Source organism: Macaca thibetana, chromosome 20 (genome assembly GCF_024542745.1).
Source record: "Macaca thibetana thibetana isolate TM-01 chromosome 20, ASM2454274v1, whole genome shotgun sequence".
Taxonomy (NCBI): Eukaryota; Metazoa; Chordata; class Mammalia; order Primates; family Cercopithecidae; genus Macaca; species Macaca thibetana.
Genome location: NC_065597.1, coordinates 20799838 through 20824246, shown reverse-complemented (window position 1 = coordinate 20824246; position 24409 = coordinate 20799838). Strand labels below are relative to the sequence as shown.

At 43.6% G+C, this 24409-nt stretch overlaps 1 protein-coding gene and 1 long non-coding RNA gene across 2 annotated transcripts in view; one reads left to right on the top strand and one right to left on the bottom strand.

The window, feature by feature from the left end:
- VAT1L (vesicle amine transport 1 like) overlaps positions 1-1556 on the bottom strand; it is a 188589-nt gene extending 187033 nt beyond the window's left edge. The window contains exon 1 of the mRNA XM_050773214.1: positions 1176-1556. Coding sequence (XP_050629171.1) covers positions 1176-1408 — 233 coding nt within the window. The 5' untranslated portion in view covers positions 1409-1556. The remainder of the gene's footprint in view (positions 1-1175) is intronic.
- The window catches only part of LOC126944004 (uncharacterized), a 77343-nt gene that overhangs the window by 31040 nt on the left and 21894 nt on the right, over positions 1-24409 (top strand). The window lies entirely within an intron of this gene.

Sequence of the window (24409 nt, the reverse complement as noted above, 5' to 3'; positions counted from 1 at the left end):
AGGTCCAGATCTTGGGTTTCTGATCTAACCTAGGAGCTTGTGAGCTGGCTGTTGCTTTGGAGAGCAGTATGTACTGGGAGGCTCTACAAAACAGATGGGAAGGAACAGGCTCGTCTCACCGTGATAATAGCAAGTTCCCCTTACAAGTTTAACATGCAAACCTAGTGTTGGGTCCAGTCCGCCTCTGTCGGGTAAGCCCTTCCCAGAACTTCAGGGAAATGATCTTACAGTGCCCGCACAAAGAGAGGCTTAAACTCTCCCAGGGAATCTCAGCTGAGCCTGAGGGCCTGGAGAAGTTCCCCCAGGGGGAATGGGGAATAGAGGGCAGCTTAGAGAGCCGAGCTCCTTTTGAGATGGGAGCAGAAATTCTGGGGAGACTGATCAGCGTTTTTTTCCCCTCTCGGAGAAACAGAGGATGGAGAGGGGGATGGAGGGGGTTGCGCTGCAGGCCTGGCCTCCACCCTCACCAAGCTTGGATGCAATGTACCGACCCTCTTGCTTCCTAGTTGCTTTCCCCGTCAAGCTACGGGGAAGAAAGTGTGCAGGAGGCGGGACCCAGCCCTGCACCCTGTCCCAGGCCCTTCAGGACAACAGCATAGAGGTGAGAAAAAGATCAGGTATCAAATTCCCGGCCAAGCCACTTAGTGGCAGCTGAGTGATCTTGGGCAAATCACTCATTCTCTCTGAGCGGCGGCTTTCTTATCTGTAAAGGGATCATGATGGCACTTGACTCATGAGGTCCTAGGAAGTATTAAATAGGATCGCACATGTAAAACTACCAACGGCAGCTGGCACACAGTGGGCTTGCGGTTCTTAATACATATATTTTTAATTTTGTTAAGCATCTACCCCCCTGTGCAGAAGCCGAGTTTCCTCTCAGACGGAGAACTCCCGTAGCGCAATCTTCCAGACCCTGGGTGCTTGGGCGCCAGCATTCTCCCTGCGCTCAGGAGCTCACATTTTCCTCTCGTCACCCCTAGATCTGGCTTGGGGAGGCCACCCCTCTGCATCCTCCCCAGCTTTGGCCCGGGGAGGCTCTGAGACCCGAGTGAACGCGCGGAGGGGGTGCGCGCGGCGGCCCTACCCGGGCAGCATCCCAGTTGCAGCTTTCCCACCCCCTCCCTAGCGCCCAGCGCGCAAAAAGAGAGAAAGCGAGAAAGGCGCGGATACTGGACCAGGCTTTGACGCGGATCTTGAGCTCGCCGTCCTGAGGCTCGGGCATGGCCTTCCTGGAGAGCCGCAGCTTGTTGAGACCCCCGAAGCCGGCCAGCACCACCGCGCGCATCTCCTGGGCGTCCCCGAGGCGGTGCGATCCGTCGCCACCGCCGCCCTCCGCAGGCTCCTTGCCTGCCTCCTTCTCGATCATTTGCTCCGTCTCCTCCGCCTTCTCCACTCCTTCCTTGGCCATGGCGCTCGAGGGCGCGGGGCGCACGGGCTGCGGTGTCTGCGGAGCTGGGGGATTGGGGCTCCTCTCCCGCGGGTTCCTCCTGTTGAATGTGGGATGCTCGGCTATGCAATGGCTGCAGCCTCTGCGAGCGCCGCCGCGGTCCACAGTCTCCGCCGTAATCCTCACAAGAGCCGTGCCCCTAAGCGCTCCACCCCCGCCCCACCCTTCTTTCCTGTCCAAATGAAGCCTCAACTCCAGTTCCTGAAATAGTCCCAAATTAGGCTCGGGATCGCGACCCCAAACCCAGATTTGCCGAAGATCTGTGACTAAAAAGAGCCTAGAGAGGCCACCTTGTCATCCGCCTACCCGTGGGCCCAGTACTTGGTTATATACGGCACAGGCTCGGGTGCCTTGAAATGGACCGAGACGAATGTCTGGGCCTGGAGGATGCCTTCCCGCTACAAGGTTGCCCTCTCTCCCTCCCATCTGCGAGGCTGGGCGGGATAGTCGGGAAATTGGATCGTTCCTCAAACAGCCAGTGGAAGGGCGGAGAGGTTTGGGAAGCAGGGAACTAGAGATCCCGCTCACTGCCCTGAAGAGTCCAGTCCGGGGTCTTCTCACTCCAGACCTGCAGGGTCAGCCGGGATGCTCTTTTCTGGGCATCACCAGGGGCTTCCTTACGACGGCGAATTCTCACCACTCAGACCATTTCGGGCTATTAAAGAGGCTAGACAAGAATCCTGTACCAGAAAGGATCCTGCTCCTGTTCTGATCCCCGGAAGACCAACGTGTACCCGCTCCCCAACATGCACGTACATACACAGAGTAGTAACTGGCGTTTTGTTTTGTTATCAGGCTCTTTGAGAAAAGTAGCTCATAGAAAAACTTGGATTTTCTTAAATAAAATGATGGGAGAGGAGTTGGTTTTCCTAGGGGCAGTTTAAGGAAAGAGATGCAGTTGAGGAATTAGGTCTATATTCTATTATAGTTGCTATGCCATCGCCAGCCTTGAGATCTTGGGCAACTCATTCAACCTTCCTGAGCCTCAACACCCTCATCTATAAATTGGGCACATTGATTTTTTTTTTTTTCTGTGTTGTGTGAAGTGCTGGGGTGTATATGATTTCAGTGAGACATGGTCCTTATATTGGAAAAGGTCAATTTCAGAGCATGAGGCAGGAAGGGCAGAGTCAACAAATGTGGTACAATGAATGATCTAAGTGCTACCTCTTCTCTTCCCCCAGTCTTCCTGCGCCTCACTGCTTTAAATGCCCTGGTCTTCTATTCCTTAAAAAAAAAAAAAAAAAGATTATTTTCCCTCCTTCCACAGGGTTCTGCACCTGCTGTCCCCTTGGCCTGGGGTATGTGTTCCATCTCCTTTATCTGGTGTCGACTCCTACTTCATTGTCACCTCAAGGGTCCATTCCTTTTGGGAGGCACTCCAACCTCCAGTTTGGTAACCTCCATGACTAGAGACACTTATGTCCCTTTGTAGCTAACTTTTATATGTTTACCTGATAATACCTGTTTCCTTTATCCAACTGTGAAATTCATGTGAGCAGGAGCTATTTCTACTTTTATCCAGCGTGATTTTCCCAGGGCTTAATACGTAATTGGTACATAGTAAAATACGCACAGAAAAACTGGTCCAGAGAGTTGGACCAGTCCAGAGAGTTGGAGAAGTTCTCATGGAGGAGGGAACGTTTGAGCTAGACCTTGAAGGATGAGGCAGGTTCTTCTGGCAGAAAAGGTCACAGGCTCATTCAAATACACCAAAAGGTAACAGGTAAAAGGGCTTTTGAGATGCTGGTTTGTTCTATGTAGGCAGAACATTGGCTGTATTTATCAATCATTGGAGATGAGTTTGAAGGGTTGATTGGGACCAGCTTTTGAAAGTTCTCACATACCAGGTTACAAAATTTAAGACATAATCACAGAGGCAACTGGCGCCATAAAGGCTTAAAAAACAAAAACATGGGAAGAGCATTACCAGAACTGCATTTTAGGATAATAACTTTGACAGTAAGTGAGTGATGGATTAGATGATAGAGTTACTGGAAGCATGGGGATCAGTTAGAGACTAAGCGCAGGCAAAAAAAAAAATCCCCCCCCAAAAAAAACAAAATAAATGAGAGTGCTCCCAACTGATGCAATAGCCACGGGATGGAAGGAAGAGGGCTAAAAGAAGCCTGAATAGACAGGGCTTGGTTAGTGAATTGGACATTTTATTGTGAATCCAGTTGTCCAAATTGTTTGTCTTGTTTACATTGTGAGATATAGTGTTTAGGCTGGATTCTATCCTGAAACAAGAATTTGAACACCCGTGGTTTATTTTGGAAGTAATCCCAGGAAACTCTGGCTGGGAAGTAGGAAAGTGAGAGAGAAAATTGATGGTACCCAATATGGGATGTATTAATAAGCAGTTTACCGCAGTGGACAATTGGAGCTCAAATCCGCAGGGGACATTTGAGAGACAGTGTAGAACAAGTCTCAGAGTTGTCTCACCCAAGGAGTGAGGACATAGGTATTTATTCACTAAAGTCTATGCTTGATTGGCCAATAACTGTTCCTGGAATTGTTAACTCCTTGACATTTCTATCCTGTCCCATGTACTTGGGCTGAGAGAATCCCAGGCAGAGAATTGTGTATGCTCTTTGCAGGAAGCTATCATTTTATACATGGAATGATGAATTCCAACGAGACATAGCTTTGGCACCAATAATATCTGCAATATATGTTATTGTTTTGGAGGTGTCTACTGTTCTAGACACTTTAGGTATATTTCTTAATTTGATTCTGAAAATAATCTCATGAGATAAGAATTCCTATTCCCACTTTATGGAAGAGGAAAATGAAAATGAATCTTAACATGATGAGTTATTGTGCTCAAAGGAACATGCTAGTTATAATGAGATAGAAGACCAACTCCAAATCCATGCTCTTAACATCTCACCATGTGTGTTTATACAGACAGGCCAAACCAGTTCTCCCCTGATTGACAACACTCCATGGCATTTTTTAATGTTCCCTGCTCTTTTTTTCACTGCCTACTATCTCTGTACCACCGAGGTCCCTTGCCTTGGTTCTGAGTGTTTTCCTTTGGCATTAGTAAAGTAAATCTACTTTGTAGTCAGCACACAGCATGTTTAAGAGAAAGTGTTTGTCTTACAGTGTGTTAAAGGGAATATAATTACTCCCTCCAAGGAAATCTTCTGGCTGTTTACAAACCCCAGATTATAATTGGTAGGCAGCTGATTATCACAACTACCCAGAAAGAACCCACCACAGTCTGTGCTGCTGGTGGGGGGAGATACCCTCCTCTGAGTCCTATATACCACTATTGTTAAGTATTCCCAACTCTGATCCTCCCTGGTGGAACGTGGAAAGAGCCAAAGTGCATGGCATATCTCCAAATAAACACAATAAATCAATTTTTAATTTGTAAAATTGATTCCTTGGACATTCACTCAGTGCCTCAGTTGTGAGATTTCTTACATTATTGTAGAACAATGTCAAACAGTGGCCACTGATGGTAAAACGTAGTATTACAGCTCAGCTCTGTTAACTTGCAAGTGGCCTGGGGCAGGGTGTATGCACATGGCGGGGGTGGGGGGGGGTGGGTGGGATGTAGAAGGCCAGATATAGGAACCCCTAATAGAGGTAAAGTCTTTGAGTAAGAAAATATGGGAAACAATCTTAGTATGATTTTAGACATGGTTTTCTGAATAATTTGGAATGGTTCAGTAACTTCCCAGAGAAATGTTATTTGAGGAAGATGGTCAATGTCTTCAACCATATGCTTGAATAATATTTGTTGCATTGTATTCTCTTCAATACAATTAGAATCATTTGTTGTACATATATTATTTCATCTTTAAAATAATCCTATGCTATAGCACTATTATCCCTACTTTACAGAGGAGAAAATTTAATATAAACTGCTAGGATTGCCCACTAAACAAATTACAGAGTTGAGATTTGAAATGGGAGCTATTTGACTTTGAAATGCATGTTCTTAACCACCACACTTCAATGCTTATGGTTTTATTTGTTGCTCTTTTACTCACAAAAATGCCATCAAATAGGTCAAGAAAAAGGAGCCAAATTTAGGAGGTCAATAATGGAGAGTAGTAGAAGATTCTGGCCATTGAAATATCCTAACAAAATCCAGGGACTTATATTAGAGGATATGTGCCATAATTTCTTATAGTTTTTCTTTATGTCATTTAAAAAATAATGAAACATAATTGCCAATGAGCACAACATTATTTTTCGGAGACATGCTATAGAAGTGTGCAGCCCATCCTGATGGTGGCAGGATAAGCTTCCTGTCTATACGTTATAGGACCAGTCTTACATGGTAAACTCTAGTTGTGTCAGAGGGGAAAAAAAGTGCACTGATATTTACTTACCACTTTTTGAGTGGTTGCCTTGAGCTATTGCTAAATGCTGGCGGTAAAATGGTGAATAAGGTGAATAAAACAAATACATTCTCAGTCCTAAAGGAGTTGAGGAGGTATATATTGTTTTACATTGGGTTGCCCAGAAGCAAACCTTTCTTAATTTGAAGATTTTCATACAAATGGCTTCAGAAGTGATCCCAGGAAGCACTGGAAGAGGTCTGTGAAAGTGAGACAGGATAGGAAAAGAAGCCAATATGAGGTATATTACCTAGCAGGTTATCACTGCTATAATTCAGATTAAATCCTTCTGGGGAACTCTAGGAGACAGTGTAGACCACACCTCAGAGGTATCCCCATCAAGAGGCAAAGAAAATGGAGAATCTACCAACTCCTGTTAGTCCTTAGTTGAGGACTGTTTCTGTGGGACACTAACCATCTGCCACTTGTAGCCTGCCATGCACATGGACTGTTTGGGAATAGGCAGCTAGACAAAGCTGTCCTGAAAGAGTTGTAAGTGTTTGTACTTGGAAGCCATCGGGTCATTGTGCATGGCAATGGTGAGCTCCAAGAGGGTGTAGGTTGGGCACTGACCATCTCTGCTACATATATTAAACCAAAAAAAAAAAAAATTCTGTAAGTAATTAGTCATTTACCAGTCAATAAGTGCTATAAAGGAGAAATACAAGGGGCTATCTCACGGTCGGGAAAAGTTTCTCTATGAAAGCGATGGTAATGTATTAGGTTCAGCTACAGACACAAAATATAATAATAAAATAAAAATTGGCTTAAAGAATATGAAATACATTCGGGTGGGATGGAGGCTGTACATTATCATCAAGGATCAATGTTCCTTCCTGCTCTGTACTCCAAGTCATGTATCGTTGGCCTCCATTCCCATAGTTTAAGATATAGCCATCACATTTATGTGCTGGGTGGCAGGACAGAGATGTGTGAGAGGGGAAGAAAGACCCACATCTTTCATCTTAGGCACACTTCAGGACTCCTCCACAATGTCCAAGTAAAAGTTAAGGTTCCACAATTAATGAGGAAAGGGACAAATAATATTAGGAGGTGTAGCAGTATCTTCCACAGATGCCACTGAAGGGCTTTAAATAAACGAATGATAGACTGTGTGGAGTATTAAGAAGAGTCCTCGTGGCCTCCCTACAACACAACATTATGCAAGGATCCCAGTCCCTGGGATTCAGTGCTGCCCTCTCATAACTCCTCTGTAAGATATGTTTTCACCCTATTGGAGTTTTCTCTCCGTAGGGATCCAGTTGCAATTTTATAATGGATGTTAACAGGAAAACCCTAACCAAAAGTGCTACTCATAAGACCCTGAACACCATTTTAGCTCTCTATTAATCTGCTCGTGTATGAATAGAATTAGAAACATTTCACTCGTCTCCATAAGTAGCTGTTATCCATGTGGAGATGATCTTATCAATTGTTTAGTATCACTTGGTAAACATGGTTGGTCAAGTAAAGAGGAAAATATGCAACATAGGACTAAGGAATTTAAATCATGTAGTTTTTCTTTTTGAAATTTCATTCATGCTGAAAGATAATTTCTGAATGATTTCTAGTACCCTTCCCCTTGAATATTATCTAGGGTCCTCCCCCTAGTGTGATGCTGTATGATTTTTTTCTCTTCTTCTTTTCTTCCTCTTCCTCTTCCATTTCTTCTTCTCCTTCTTCTCCTCCCCCTCCCCCTCCCCCTCCCCTTCCCTTTCCCTCTCCCTCCCCTTCCCTCTCCCTCTCCTTCTTCTTCAGATGGAGCCTGGCTCTGTCACCCCAGGCTGCAGTGCAGTGGCAGAATCTCAACTCACTGCAGCCTCCATTTCCCAGGTTCAAGTGATTCTCCTAAATTAGCCTCCTGAGTAGCTGGGACTACAGGCGTGCACCACAACACCTAGCTAATTTTTGTATTTTTAGTGGAAACGTGGTTTCACCATGTTGGCCAGGCTCGTCTTGAACTCCTGACTTCAGGTGATCCGCTCACCTTGGCTTCCCAAAGTGCTGGGATTACAGGCGTGAGCCACGGTGTCCGGCCCCTGTATGATTTCTTGTATGAATCACCACACAATAATGCTTCCTGCTTCTTCCAAGCACTGCAGAGAGCTGTGTTTTCCCTGAAGTACTTTGCTATAGATCATGGTGAGTAATGGTAATGGGATGGGGATGTAAAATTCAGGTTCAGAAGTAAACAAAGCATTTACTCCTCAAATAGGGTCCAACAGAAACCAGAAAGGGGGCGAATGCCTCCCCTGCACTGGTTTTTCACCTTACAAGCTGAGATCATCATACTATAAATCAGGATGAACTAGCCCTCCAGCTAATTCACTCTCTTGTTTCCCTGATGTCTCTGGTTGAGGCTAAGAGCTGACGTCCCTGAAAGTTTTGTTGCTTTTATTGTTGGATTGGCCCATATCCAGTTGGTTGGGGCTTCCTTGGAGGAATGACTGTGTGAAGCTACAAGACCTCAATGTAACTGAAAATGCACACTATGAAAAGGGCACATTTTGCCTTTCCTGTTCTGAGGTTAGCAGGCTTAAATCCCAGGAAACGGGGAAATGTTCTTCAGAAATCCTGTCCTATTCCTTTTAGTATGCCCCTCCTCTTTACAGAGCCTAATGGGGTGCTTTCCACAAAGCAAATGAGAAGAAGTTCATCCATCACCCAATCAACCAATCTGTCCACTCATTCATTCAATTTTACATTCTGTGTTGTTGTTTTGTTTTATTTTTTGTTTGTTTGTTTTTTGAGACAGAGTCTTGCTCTGTCGCCCAGGCTGGAGTTCAGTGGCACGATCTCGGCTCACTGCAAGCTCCGCCTCCCAGGTTCAAGTGATTCTCCTGCCTCAGCCTCTCGAGTAGCTGGGATTACTGGCAGCTGCCACCACGCCCAACTGATTTTTGTATTTTTAGTAGAGACAATGTTTCCTCATGTTGGTCAGGCTGGTATCGAACTCCCAACTTCAGGTGATCTGCCCACCTTGGCCTCCCAAAGTGCTGGGATTACAGGCTTGAGCCACCATGTCTGGCCCAATTCTACATTCTTGATATGCACTAAGGAAGGTAGAAGGAATACATACCTTGTGTCCAGGACTTGTTCAGAACCCAGTTTTCCCATTTCCTACCTAAGTGAATTTTAGGCTCTGAAAGGTTAAGAAAATTGCCCAATAAGTGAGTATTAGAATATCTAATTCTGCATGAGATACCATGTGTAACCATGAACAAGCTCCTTAATCTTCTGTTGCTTCTTTTTTTTTTTTTTTTTTTTTTTTTTTTTTTTTTGAGATGGAGTCTTTCTCTCACCCAGGCTGGAGTGCTGTGGTGAGATATTGGCTCACTGCAACCTCCGCCTCCTGGGTTCAGGTGATTCTCCCTCCTCAGCCTCCCGAGTAGCTGGGATTACAGGAACCCGCCACTGCACCTGGCTAATTTTTGTATTTTTAGTAGAGATGGGGTTTCACCATCTTGGCCAGGCTGATCTCAAACTCCTGACCTCGTGATCCACCCTCCTCAGCCCCGCAAAGTGTTGGGATTAGAGGTGTGAGCCACCGTGCCCGGCCTGTTGCTTCATTTTCTAATCTGTGAGGTGTAAACATCGATCACATTGTCTTCACAAATGTGTGGAGAAATTTAAAAGAGCTGATCGAAATAAAAGTCTAGGCTTAGAAAAAAACTCTTTACATGTTAGTACTTTGTAACTGCCTTTGTCATATCACTTAATATTAAACACCTGTGTCTAAAATTAAACACCTGTGTCTAATTTGAAATGGTCAGAGTTCTAGTTCAGTGTTTTCCACAGTCTATTCGACGGAACAGTGGTTTCCTAAATGTTGATGGATGCCAGGGTAAAAGGAAGGTCTGTGGTCAAATTAGCCTGGGACGCTCTGGGTCAAATACAGTTAAGCAGCTTTCTTTAATTTAGATTTAGAGTCTTAGCATAACTCTTCCATCTCTACACAGGGATACAGAATACAGCTTTACCCAAACTTACCTGACTTCCAGCCCTTTGCCCTTGAAGTTAACAAGATTAGCATTCTGCAGGATATCTTTTGGGGAAAACTGCTATAGATAAATGGATAACTATTTTTAAGTGTCTGCTCAAGGTTAGGCACTGTAGAAGGAGCAAAAGGAAAAAATAACATGACTCTGACCTCAAGGAACTGAGGGGCTTACCTAAGAAAAGATATACCACAAATCGTTTTAAGAAAACTTAAACTCTAAATCCAGGCCCAAGAACATCATGAATTAAATGAACTGGGCCTGTTGTGGGGCATAATAGAGAGTGGTGGGGACTGTGACAAACCAGAGTGCAGATGGCATTCTAAAAAGGGACAGTGACTGGGCACGGTGGCTTAAGCCTGTAATCCCAGCACTTTGGAAGGCCAAGACAGGTGGATCACTTGAGCCTAGATGTTTGAAACCAGCCTGGGCAACACAGTGAGACCCCATCTCTGCAAGAAAATACAAACATTAGCTGGGCACATGCTACTCAGGAGGGGAGGCTGCAGCAGGAGAACTGCTTGAGGCTGGGAGGTTGAGGCTGCAGTGAACCATGATCACACCATCGTACTCCAGCCTGGGCGACAAAGCAAGACTCTGTCTCAAAAAACAAACAAACAAAAAACTCAACTTTGATCCGTCATTGTAATGTGAAAATGTGAGCTCAGAACTGCTGGGGCTTCCAGGTGTTTCTGATAAGCCAAAGGTCTGAATTTTTATGTGAAATATACCAAATTTATAAAATTTTGATTAAATATTAGATAGGCTAAACAAAACATGCCTGTGAGCCAAATTTAGCCCATATGGCTCAAATTTGCAATCTTTTCTCTAAGTCAGAGGTGATTTTACCCCTTGGGGGACATCGGCAGTGTCTGGGGACATTTTTGATTGTTACCAGTAGTGCTACAGGCATCTAATGGGTACAGGCCAGGGATGCTGTTAAACATCCTGCAAGGCACAAGACAGCCTTACAGCAAAGAATGATCCAGCCTAAAATGCTAAAATGTTAATCGTGCCAAAGTTGAACCACTCTGGTTTTTTTTTGTTGTTGTTGTTTGTTTGTTTTTTGACAGAGTCTTGCACTGTCACCCAGGCTGGTGTGCAATGGCACGATCTCGGCTTGCTGCAACGTCTGCCTCCCAGGTTCAAGCGATTCTCCTGCCTCTGCCTCCTGAGTAGCTGGGACTACAGGTGCGGTAGAGATGGGGTTTCACTATATTGGGCAGGCTGGTTTCAAACTCCTGACCTCGTTATCTGCCCACCTCGGCCTCCCAAAGTGCTGGAATTACAGGCATGAGCCACTGTGCCTGGCCTTTTTTTTTTTTTTTTTTGAGATGGAGTCTTGCTCTGTTGTCCAAGCTGGAGTGCAGTGGCGCAATCTCTGCTCATTGCAACCTCCACCTTCTGGGCTCAAGCAATTCTCCTGCCTCCTTCTCCCAAGTAACTGGCATTAGAGGCATCCACCACCACTCCTGACTAGTTTTTGTGTTTTTAGTAGAGACAGGGATTTCACCATGTTAGCCAGGCCGGTTTCAAACTCCTGACCTCAAATGATCCACCCACCTCAGCCTCCCAAAGAGCTGGGATTACAGGCATGAGCCACTGCCCCGGGCCTGAACCACTCTGTTCTAAGCCATGGATGGATCTTTGACTTCTGGGAGCAAGGTAGCCTGTGGTTTTGACTTGCTGCCTGTGTGACTTTGGAAATGTCCTTGTTTTGGTTGGTAAAAGAAGGTCCTTGGACTAATTGATGCTCAAGGGACTTTCCAGCCCAGAGGCTGAGGTCACATTAGTCCTCTCTATTGGCAGTGGCCTGGCACACAAAGGCTGTCTTTGCAGAAACGACATTGATCGGAAATGATAGCTATTGATGTGACAACACACACCAGGGGAATGTTCCCAACCTGGAATACTGTTTGTCCTTTGGACAAGCTCAGAGGCCTGTTTCATGCAGGTCTCATTGCAGACACTTGAATACATTTGAAGCTGATGTTAGAAGGTTACTAAATCATTCTGGGCAGTTTTGTTTTAGAGACTGCCATATTTTGTTGAGGGAAAAATCAAAGGACACACTTTAATTTAATATACCTCTCCTTTTCCAAATAGAGACAGTCTCCCAGATATTGATTTTGAGTTTTGGCATTGCATGTGCCTGTTTATCTAGTTGGTCATCGTGAGCAAAATTTATTTTTTATCTTAAGGATTTAACTCAATCAGTTCCACAGTAGAACTGAGCAGGCAGGAAGATGAGGTGCATGGGGAGATGTGGTGATACTTGGATCAGGAGAATCAGGGATTGGGGGGACACAGACTACCTGTACATGCAGGTACTAAAGACTGGAATCTCCAATACATACACCCAGGACATTACTGCTAATGCCCATCCCCAGGCAGTGTGAGTCACCCAGGCTGCTCTCTCACTCTGTGTGGGCTGCTATCACAAAACACCATGAACAGAGTGGCTTATAAACAACAGAGATTTATTTCTCACAGTTCTGGAGGCTGAAGTCCAAGATCCAGGTACCAGCAGTTTTGATGTCTGGTGAGGATCTGTTACCTAGTTCATAGAATGGTGCCTTCTAGCTGTGTCCTTACATGGTGGAAGGAGTGAGGGGGTGTCCCTCAGGCCTTATTTATTTATTTATTTTTAGTTTTTTTTTTTTTTTTTTGAGACGCAGTCTCACTCTGTCGCCCAAGTTGAAGTGCAGTGGCGTGATCTAGGCTCACTGAAACCTCTGCCTCCGAGATTCAAGCAATTCTCCTGCCTCAGTCTCCTGAGTAGCTGGGATTACAGGCACATGCCACCACGCCCAGCTAATTTTTGTATTTTTAGTAGAGATGGGTTTTCACCATGTTGGCCAGGCTGGTCTCGAACTCCTGACCTCAGATGATCTGTCTGTTTTGGCCTCCCAGAGTGCTGAGATTACAGGCATGAGCCACCACGCCCGGCTTTCAGGTCTCTTTTATAACGGCACTAATCCCACTCAGGAGAGCTCTGCCCTCTTGACCTAATCATCTCCCAAAGGCCCCACCTCCTGATACCATCACCTTGGAATGAAGATTTCAACATATAAATTTGGAGAGGGGGACACATTTAATCTACTGCTCTTCCCTCTTGTGGTATCATTGCTTCTTTCTTCAACACACTGCAGAGCTTCTCAAGCAGGTACATTTCTGGGGCGAAGGGGCTTGCTTTCTGTGATCCTGGAGAGGCAGACACAGAAGTGTTGTTTAGTGATTTTTGGGTGCTGACCCTATCCCCCTAAGCCTCTCAGAGAGAAGGTATGGCCTTTAATGATGCTGCATTTCATTCAAGAACCACAAAACAGGGTGCTTGCAACATTTACTTTAATAGCAGCATGTCAGTCGCTAGGGTAAGTTCTTCTGGGATGGTGATACAAGCTTGAGGCTATAACAGCTGCAGCAAAATGAAACCCTATGTGGAGAGTGCCATCTACATCTGTCCTCCTGTTAGGGGCTTTGGGGCCCAGAGGAACTGCACCAAACCATGCTATATCCACCCCTTTTTTGGGTAGCAATTGCTCTTCTAATAGGTTCTTATACCTTTAGTTTATTAGACTGGGAAATCAATTCACTTGCATGGTAGGTATAAGAGCAAATTCAGGCAAATCTGCCAATCCCCTAATACACTTGAAATGCAACATGTAAAGATTCACTTTACCAGGGAAGGTGCAATGATGCCTGATGTGCAGCTGTCTCCGTTTAGGATAAACTAAGTTTAGGAACCGGCAACTCGGATTTGAGGCCAAGCAGGAGAGGATCCCAGGAAGCACCGGTAGTAGAGTAAAAAAGTTAGACAAGGAATGAAAAGAAACAGGAAAGGGGTGCATTTTCAAGCAAGTAGGCATCTGGGGCTCATCCCCACTGGGAAATTCTGGAAGACGGTGTGAAAATGTGTATTTTGAGTTATTCTTAATAGCCACTGGTGAAGCTGGGATATTTATGCACCAATAATTCCCCTTCTATCATGGGTTGAGGGCTGCTTTCAGGGGAATTAACTTTTCAGAACCTCTGGCTTGCTCTACTTCCAGTCCAACCAGGCTCTCATAGCAAAAGCCCTCAGGCAAGAAATAGCAGATATTCACAGTGAGCATCTTTAGCAGTACAGAGTCGAGAGACAGGGCTATGGGTGGAGAAGTGATGGCACCTGCTGTTTGTAGCACATTGATTTAAATTGTAATTATCGTCATACAACTTGTATGAGTGTAAGCCAGCTGTAATATCCTCATGCTTATGACTCTTATAAATAACTCTAAAAAGCAAGGCTTGCTTACACACTACATTTGTAAAGCAGTAAAAAGCAATACAGGTGAAAATAATAACAATAACGCAATGTGAGGCACGGTGGTGTTTGGTCAAACAAAATCAAGGTTTGCAACACAAATACGGTCAGGAGATCGAGACCATCCTGGCTAACATGGTGAAACCCTGTCTCTACCGAAAATACAAAAAAAAAAATAAATAAATAAAATAAAAATTAGCCAGGTGTGGTGGTGGGTGCCTGTAGTCCCAGCTGCTTAGGAGGCTGAGGCAGGAGAATGGTGTGCACTCAGGAGGCGGAGCTTGTAGTGAGCCAAGATTGCCCTAGTGCACTCCAGCCTGGGCAACAGAGCAAGACTCCCTCTCAAAAAAAAAAAAAGTAGGGACAGTGTCTCATTATGTCGCCTAGGCTGGTCTCAAGCAATCCTACCTCTTTGGCCTCTCGAAGTGCTGGGATTACAGGCGTGAGCACCTTGCCCAGCCTATGCCTACACATTTCTTAATGGATAAGAATAGGTATCGAATGTGTATGTGTAAAGAAGGGGAATGAGCTGGCAAGAAAGGGAAGGAAACAGTTTATATTGAGCCTTCAACTCCCAAAACATGAATAGATTGGGGACATTGAGTTAACAGGAACCAGAAGGTAATTTTTGGAGTAGAACAGAAAATAATTCTACTTGGTAGGAGAAAGGAAATCAGTAAAAGGTATATTGAAGCCCTGGGAACTTCTGCTATGAAGAAAGAACACATGGGTATAAAACTAAGAAAGACCAAGATATTTAAAAGAATACCAAAGATTCTACAGAAAAAAGGTACTAAAGGAATATTCAAGGACAATCTGGCTTTCTACAACCCTTGCTCTGGAAATAAAACTCAAAGGAAGTTAACCACGACCTCCTGAGCAGAGGCTCTTCCTGACTTTGGTTGACACACTAGAACGTCTTGCAGGGAGATGAAGATTTTATTGTTTTTAATAAAAAATTATGGGGTCCCAGGTAGATTTATCTTACCAACTTTTCTCTAATTATACAAAAAATAAAATTATTCCCATAATAAGAATACTGGAACAGATGGGCTGCATAATCTATTTGAAATTTTTTCCCACCTGTATTTTTGGGCATCTGGGTATTAACCTGGGATTTCACGGGAAGGCATATGCTCAGAAGTGAAAGTCACTTAGAGACAGACACAGCTCAGTTGAGAAGACCATCATCATTCCTAGAAAAGGCCCAAGACACGGCAGCAATTTAAGAGTGTTCCAGTTGGTGAGCAAGAAGTGTCTGAAAAAATAATCTTTAATAAATGAAAGTTTAAGTGCTGACCTTTCTGCTGTAGCCAGCAGATTGCAAAATTATGTGAGAGTGTGTTTGTGTGTCTTTGAATGCTACAATGCAGTTTGGTTCTACCTATGGGGTAAAGGACCTGCGTGGAGTATTTTTGGAAGTGTACAGTGGTACAAACATGTGAGAGAGTGATTTGGGTATATGAGACAAAAGCCTTAACAAGATAAAACTTTGAACCCCTTTTAATAAGGCTATTCTTAGTAAACAATTAAATACGTGTGCAAATATTTTAGTTCTAAGTACTTCTATTGCAGCATTAATTAAAATACTCCAAACCTGGAAATCTAAACTTCTAATAGTGGGAGTCAAGATAACAGATTTATTTTTTGTATCCATACAATCGAAAACTGTGGGATCTTTGAAAATATTACGCATGGAAGACTATTTTGATCAGGTTTAAAAAGCACCCCAAATAATATGATAAAAAAAATAAGTAAAATAATGTATCTTTTTTGAGGTATGTACATATGCACATGTACTGAGTATTAAGATTTGGAAAGATCAGCGTCTTCATGGTGATTATCTCTGGTGGATGTTTTTATGGGTATCCTGAAATTTTTATTTTTTTTTGCATTTCTACAGTTTTTCTGCAATTAACATACATTGCTTTTATAATTAGACATTTTTTAATGATCATGTTTTAAGGGGAAAAAAATCCAGCATGGTTCTTCCTTTCCAGCTTTATCGATGAGAGAAGCAAGATATAATTTTTAATAAGTGAATAGCTGTGTGGTTTGTGATGTTTAATATACATCTCATGAATGGACATAATATCCTGTGAAGTATAAAATCCTTTTGTCTTAATTTTGCCCTTATTTATAAGAAGCTGAGAGGTAAAGGGATTATATACTGCTTGAGAACAGAAAAGCTGAATTCAACCCAGGTGGGCTGGTACCAAAACCCATATTATTTTCACCACACCTGCTGTCACCCAGTTCCCAAATGATCTTCCGGAGAACCCCCTTACCCCTGCTTTTGATTTCCTGGAGTTCTGGCCTCAAATTGGCTTTGAGAAGCCAAGACTGCCTTTTAGGGGGAAAAAAACTCACAAGAGTTTATAGTCTATCTGATTTTAAATACCCAACAAATATTAACCCTTGGAAAAGGATTATTTCTGCCCTTGCTCCCCTTTCTGGGACAGAGAGTACACTGAGCCTAGGATAATAGTATCTAGTAATAGGACACAGGCTGAACAAAGAGGCAGGCTCCTCTGGGACAGCACAGAGGGAGCATTAGACTTGGTGCTGTAGAATCCGGTAGCCTTGTAAATGCTTCACTGGCAGGGTCCAAGGTGAACCTGTATCCCCATTCCCAGTGGCCCACCCAAAAGAAATTCAATGAATTAACAAATAAATGAGAAGTGGGTGAACCTTCCTCCAAGAGTGGGGTAATCTAAAGGATTAAAGCTACCAAGGGCAGTGGAGGAGGGAGTAGAGAGAATGTCCAAAGGGAGAAAATAGCTTTTACTTTCTAACTGCAAAATAGGCAATGGTAAGGCATAACATTAAACACTTAGATGAAAGGTCCTATCTCTATTCACTTGCCGGGAGAGTTGATGCTAAACTAAAGACATAGGGGAGCCATTGGCCCTGAGCTTGGTCTGAGTTGGAATGTACAACTCAAACCCAAAGTATAGGATTGTTTGACACGTGTCAAGTCTTGTTTCACACTGATCCCTAGTGTGTAAGTGACTGACTGATGCTAAGTTACCAACAGATTTTACCACTCGTCTCTTCTAGCCCTTGTTGATTTTATTTTATTTTCTGAACGGATGGAGCATTAACATGTTTCTAGAAGTCAAAACTATATAAAAGATATACTCCGAGAAGTATTCCTCCCTTCTGTACCCGCTCCATCTTGTTCCTCCTAGCCAGCTCTTGAAGGTAAACAATTTCATAGCTTTCTACCTTTTCCTTTGTGTTTCTGTTTGGAAAGATGAGTGCATATATATGCATTTCATCTTTTTTTCCTCTTCTAATACAAAAGGTAGCATTCTATATATTCCTTTTTGCACCTTGCTTTATTTTTAACCTGACACTATCTCCTAGAAATTACTCTATAATCATTTTATACAAATCTTCCTTATTTCTTTCTGTTTTCCTTTTTCTTTTTCTTTCTTTTTTTTTTTTCTAGACAGAGTCTTGCTCTTGTCACCCAGGCTGGAGTGCAATAGTGCGATTTTGGCTCACTCCAACCTCCGCCTTCTGGGTTCAAGTGATTCTCCTGCCTCAGCTTCCCAAGTAGCTGGGATAACAGGCACCCGCCACCATGCCCAGTTGATTTTTGTATTTTTGTTAGAGACAGAGTTTCACCACATTGGCCAGGCCTGGTCTTGAACTCCTGACCTCGGGTGATCTGCCCGCCTCGGCCTCTCAAAGTGCTGGGACTACAGGCATGAACCACTGCACCTGGCCAAATCTTCCTTATTTCTTTTACAGCTCCCTAGTAATCCACTGTGTATGTACTCAAGGTTATTTCCACCCAGTTTTTAACTCTTGATAACTATTAAAAATTCTTTTTTTTTTTTTTGAAGTAGAATAAAACACATCAGTGACCTGTGAGATCATCATCGCCAGCCTGCACATTTACATAGAGTTGAACATGTCCCCAAGGGAAGGAGAGGGCTCTGGGGTTGGGATATTGGGATGCAGAAGCAACTAGTTCATGGTTGGGTGTTGAGAACGATTCCCAAGACTGAGAAAGGGTCACGGGTACATGAATGGTTGGGACACACCTCCCACTCGTTCATAGTGCACCAGGGAGGAGACAGATATCACAGGAAAGTGGCTGTGGGGAGGACGCTCATAAGGAGGCAGAGCCCCAGGTACCAGGACCCTCAGCCTCACAAAGCACCTGCACTCAAGCTATGCATGGAAGCAGCAGAGAAATCCTCCTTCAAGGAGCACATCAGTAAGAACCAGGAGCCTCCTGAACAAAAGTTCTGCTCTTGGGAAGACCTTTAGTGCCTTCACAAGTTGGAGGGAGATCCATTATTGTATTTTCTGCCATCCCAATGGAATTGGGAAGATCAACATAGGCTATTCCTTTATGTATTTGTTTATAGCTAAGATGCAGAAGACTGTTAGCAGATTAAATTTTATTCAGGGAAACAAATGCAACATTTCTTGTATCCTGTGTATTGAAGTTAGATTCGTTCCTCTTTCCTATGTACTATCTTATTTGATTCTTACAAAACTACTGCTGAGAATATATTACTCCAACTTTATAAGTTTTGACTCTAAGATCCTGAGAGACTAAGCTTCTTGTCCCAGACCACGCAGCATATAAGTGGCAGCACTGGAGTTTGTACCCTATGTCTAACTCCAAACTCCTCAATTCATCTTTTCCAAAGAGTAGCACTTCCCAAAGTAATGGAACCCATAATGAGTTCGTTGTCACAGAAATCACACTCCTTCAGAGTGTTAAAAAATATACTCTGGTGTGTTTTGTTCCTTCCATTCAAACTCAGAAAACTCAGGGAGTACACAGAAGTGCAAAGTATTATGTGTTTAAAGTCTATGTAAGGAAATCTGCAAGTGTCCCAGAGTATTTTTGAACAATCGGATGAAGCAGTCATGGATATTTATTTGTCGTGTTTTGTGAGTGACACAATTCATTTTCACTTTTTGCTTGGGAGAGGGGGAAATTTACTGCAAATAGGAGAAGCAGCAATGAGAACTTCAAGAAGAGATATAAAGGTAAATCAATTCAATTGACTATCAAAGTAGCTTTCTCTTTCTTTCTTTCTTTCTTTTTCTTCTTTCCTTTCTTTCTTTCTTTCTTTTTTTTTTTTTTTTTTTTGAGACAGTCTTTCTCTGTCACTCATGCTGGAGTACAGTGGCAGGATCTTGGCTCACTGCAACCTCCGCCTCCTGGGTTCAAGTAATTCTCTTGCATCAGCCTCCTGAGTAGCTGGGATTACAGGCACCCACCACCACACCTGGCTAATTTTTGTATTTTTGTATTTTTAGTAGAGATGGTTTTCATCAAGTTGGCCAGGCTGCTCTTGAACTCCTGACCCCAAGTATTCTATATGCCTTCATCTCCCAAAGTGCTGAGATTACAGGCATGAGCCACTGTGCCTAACCTCTTTTTTATTACTGTCTTTGATTAAAAATAAAAGAAAACCTTTCACAATGAGCTTAAAAGTGAGGTGGTGTTTGGAAGGAAGCCAAGGGCAGACAGGAGCGCAGAACAGGGAAGACGTCTGACACCCAGCCTGCCATTTTTTCAGTCTCTCTGGGACAATGTGGTTTTTTGTCTTTGCTTGTCTCTGAAAATTTGCTTTTGTCTTCCCTTTTTTCTTTGCTTCTCTGTGCATATGTTGGAAAAGTATTGTTTTGGCCTTCAGCATGTCTCCTCTTGGCTTCTTTCATGGACAAGAAAGGAAATAAGTCAACCATCGTGAATGAGAGCAAATGAGCTTAGCAGAAAATGCAGAATCTAAAAGAGACTTTCTTCTCCCAAGTTCTAAATGACCTTTCAATGGGTGCAGACTGGCTCTTCAATGGAGGGGAGTTCAGGAGGCAATGGGGCAGATAGAGGCCTGGAAGTTCAGGGAAGGTATATTTGCAAATTGCCCAAGGTCGTGCTCTTCTAAGAAGCAGATACAGGGTTTGAACCCAGCTGTCTCTGATTTAAAACCATTACACTAGGACTGTACTACAGGAGTTATTTTCCTATTCCTGACTCCCTCATGGGTTGTTGGGAACGTCCAATAAGGTAAACAGCTGGTAATAATATCTTGGGAATTAAGGAGTACCCACCATATGTGACAAGTTTGTTACTGACAAACCCAGCAAGCACCAGAAACACCTACAGCAGCAGAACCCAGAGTCAGAAGACAAATGAGGCTGAGTTGTACAATGCAGGGATAGGGCCTCTCTTGATCGAAAATATTGCTATTTCATTCATCATGGATTTTTTGCATCAATTTTCATTTTTTAGAAATAATGCATTTAGACCATTACTTATCTTGATTACTAAGGTTTTTGATGCCCTCTGAAATTTTGCATCTGAGGTAAGTTCCTCACTCTCCTGACCCTACTTTTGCCCCTTGAGTGGTTTATCTTAGCAGGTTTCCCAAAGTGTGGGACACATACAATTAGTAGTGCGCACATAATTTTAGGTGTTACCTTGCCATGATGTTACGTAACACGGGGCATTTTATGAGAAAGTTACTTTTCCTTTTTCTTTCCCCCTTCTTTTTCACCTTCTCACCAAGTGGAAAAGTCTCAAGTTGAGTGCTAGCAAGTATTCTGACACCTTTCTGACATTTGCTAATCTACTCTTTGAACAGTAAGAGATTGGACTGGAGGCTCAACTCCCCAGGACATGTCCTAGGTATCATTCTGTTTGCCCTCTAGATCCTTGCTCTTCCTTTTTCCATGCCCTCCTCAATGCCCTGGAAAACCTATCTCCATGGAAACAATTGGAGTGGGTCAATAGGCTGATCTGGCCTCGAGTTTCTGGATTGCCCTAATAATCAGACATGCCAGCAGACAATTGGAAGACAGGAAGAGGAGAGCAAGTTCAGAATCCTTATTTCTCCAGCTCATCCCTTGTCCCATTTGGCTTTGTTCCTGTAAGGGAGGCTGTAACTCCAACTAGGCTGCCTTTCCTTTCCAAATATCCCCGACCCTGTGTGTTCCAATAACCACCCTCCTTCCTACACTCTCATGCCTAGTGTTGCCAGAAAAATACAGAACATCCGGTTAAATTTGAATTTTAGATCAATGACAAATCACTTTTAGTATAAATAGGTACCATACATTGCAAGAGACATAATTATACTAAAAAAATTATTTATTATTTTCTGAAATTCAAATGTCACTGGACATCCTGTGTCTTTATTTACTAAATCTGGCAAACCTGGCCTTGTGGATAATTGCCCTCTACTGTTGCCAGCTCTTTTTTGTGATTTTCCTTAACTTCGCCCACATCATTGTTAATAGTTTCTCCATTAAACTCTCCTCTAATTCCCCATTTGACAACGTCATCTATTTTCTGACATGCGCCAGACTCGTCACACTTGTATTAGTAGGCATCAATGCTGTATTTGGCTAGAATTTTCTAACATTGTTTTGTTTTTCCTTTTTAGTTTAGCTTCTCTTTATAGCAAGTGATGTTTGTTTTCCTTTCATGGTAGTGAAATATATTTTCTTTTAAAAATAATTGACTGGGTGTGGTTGGCTCATGCCTATAATCCCAACACTTTGGGAGGCTGAGGCAGGTGGATCACTTGAGACCAGGAGTTTGAGACCAGCCTGGCCAACATGGTGGAACCCTGTCTCTGCTAAAAATAAAAAATAAATAAAAAAAAAAATTAGCTGGGCATGGTGGTGCGCGCCTATAATCCCAGCTACTCAGGAGGCTGAGGCAGGAGAATTGCTTGAGCCCAGCAGGCAGAGGTTGCAGTGAGCAGAGATTGTAACACTGCACTTCAGCCTGGATGACAGAGCAAGACTCCCTCTTAAAAAAGAAAAGTTTGAAAATAGCGTAGAGATAGAACATAACTATGGCAAAATTCATAGAGAAGGTTTACACGTGGACTTGCTTTTGAGAAATACTCAGAGACAAAAACCATGGCCTCTGGAGGCAGACCAACACTGGTTCAAATCCCATCTCCATCACATAGGGCTGTTGCAAAGACGGAAGGAGATCCTGAATGCAAGGCCCTCAGTAGGGTGTTGGGACTGGGATCATAGCAGGACTGTATTTAAGTAAATACGCACACACACACATACCATCACCCACCCCAAACAATAAAGTGTTTCACCCAAGGACACACAGCAAATGTGAGGACTGAGGCTGGAGTGCAGGAACTTGGCCCTGAGTCCAGTGTTTTTCTATAAGACCACAGGCCCCGCTGCCTGGTGTGCCAGGGAACTTCCACATCAGCTGGCCCTGCTCCTTGCCCTGCAGCCTGTCTGGAGAGAGTGGTCAGTCCCCACGATGTGGTGTTTTGGGAGGGTAGAGTCAAGGTGTTTGAGTCATGCCAAGTTGGTGTTTCAGAGGGAGTTTTTAAAGACAACAATTTTTCACTGGGCTTAGTAAGCTCAGAGAAGAAAAGAAGAGGTCTTGCTTCACTAGTGAATGAATGAATGAATGAATGAATGAATGAATGGATAAATAGATACATTCAGGGAGGTGTGAGGTGAATCTCAACCTGCCAAACCCTGGCTGCAGGGCCCTATCCCCATGCCTCCTGTAAACTCCCTACCAGGTGCAAGTTGACTTCGTGGGGCATCTTATCCCCTTCTGGGACCCACTTCAGGAAATTAGGTCTGGCCTGGGCCCCTCAGCTCTCTGGAATGTTGGTTAACCTGCTTCTGAAGTGGTGTTCTGATGTGATCTAACTAAAAATCTACTATGTGCAGAGCACAGAGATGGTGCCCAAGAATGAGCAAGAAGGACTGAGGATCCATAAATGTGATCTCTAGTCAAGGAGAGGAATCACATTTATGGAGCCACTCATGCTGCCATGGACAGTCCTAGAAACCTCACACACAGCCTTTCCCTCAGTCCTCATGACAGTCCTGAGATAGGGAAACTGCACCTCAGATACCAGTGGTGTTACCATCCAGTGTGCCCATCCTGTTAACTCACTGATCCTTACAGCTGCTCCCAAAAGAAGACACTGTTATTGCCTCAACTTACAGGTATGGATGTGGAGGCTTAGAGAGGTTAGTGACTTGTCCAAAATCACACAGATGCCACGTGTTAGAGCCAGGATTAAAACCCACCACTGCAGCCCCAGATCTCAGCCTCTTCATGTCAGATTCTGCATGGCATGTGGTAAAGGAATTTGCTCACACAGCTGGTGAGAAGCAAAGCAGGATATGAGTCCATGCACTTTCCTCTATATAATTATGCATCTGAAGGGATTTATTGTGTTGTAATCTTGGAATCCACATTTCTATTGAATTCGGTTGAAGTACCATAAAAGTGCCGTGGGACCAAAATTGGGGTGGGAGAGGGAAGGAGGAAGGAAAAAGAAAGATGGCAGATTGGTATCATAGGAGTTTATACAGAAGGCAGCATTGAAGGATGGCCTGGATTTGATGAGAAGGTCATATGGACTGGACATTAACTGGGAAGGGACAGTGTGAATAGAGATTGGAGGTAAGGACAATGTGGGGACACACCTGAAGAATAGTCTAGATTGTCTGCATCTTCGGTACGTGCCCATATTGGCTATCTCTGTAGGCAAAGTTTCTGAGGCGTGTTCGTTGGGGTCCATTCCGTAGAGGTCTTCCTTCTGATATTGGACTCCAGATTTCTCACTCATAGGCACCAACCACATGAATCTTCTGCTATTTTGTCCTTAACGTTTTCATGAGCCAAGGGTTTGCCAGGAAAGCTAAGAGCAGGCAGAACTGGCATGAATAGAGACTCAAACTTTCTCAGCCAAGAGCACTTTCTATCAAACATTCCTATCTTTCTTGGGTAGGTGGTGGTAGGAATGGGCTTCTCAGGCTTGGCACTGATGTCTCAAGTGCCTCTGGAAGGGACGAACCTCTGCTTAAAGATGCATGTCTCTTAGGTGGCCAGACAGCTTCACACGTTGGCTTCTTTAGAAAGAAATAAGTTTGTTTGTTTTTTGGCACAAAGCCTTGTTGTGTCAGGTCCTTTTTTCTGAAGCAAGGAACATAATGACTTTCATATTTGCCTTCTTTGATGAAAGAACAAAGCTGAGAGCTTTACATTGTTCCAACCTCTTTGCAAAGTGTGCCTTTCCAGAATTGTAAACAATTAAGTAACTGGTATCTGTCCAGTTTACAAAGGGCTTTAGCACTTTTGATCCTTGATATAACTATTAGGAAAAATGGGTGTTAGTGTCCAGAGAGTCATTGATCTCTGCAGACAGTTGACTAAACTGAGGCTGGAACTGGTTTGTAGAAATCAGGGATGAGAATCCAGCAAATGTAAAACTTGCAGTGCTCGGTTCAGTACAAGTGTCATTGCAAGATGGTGTCT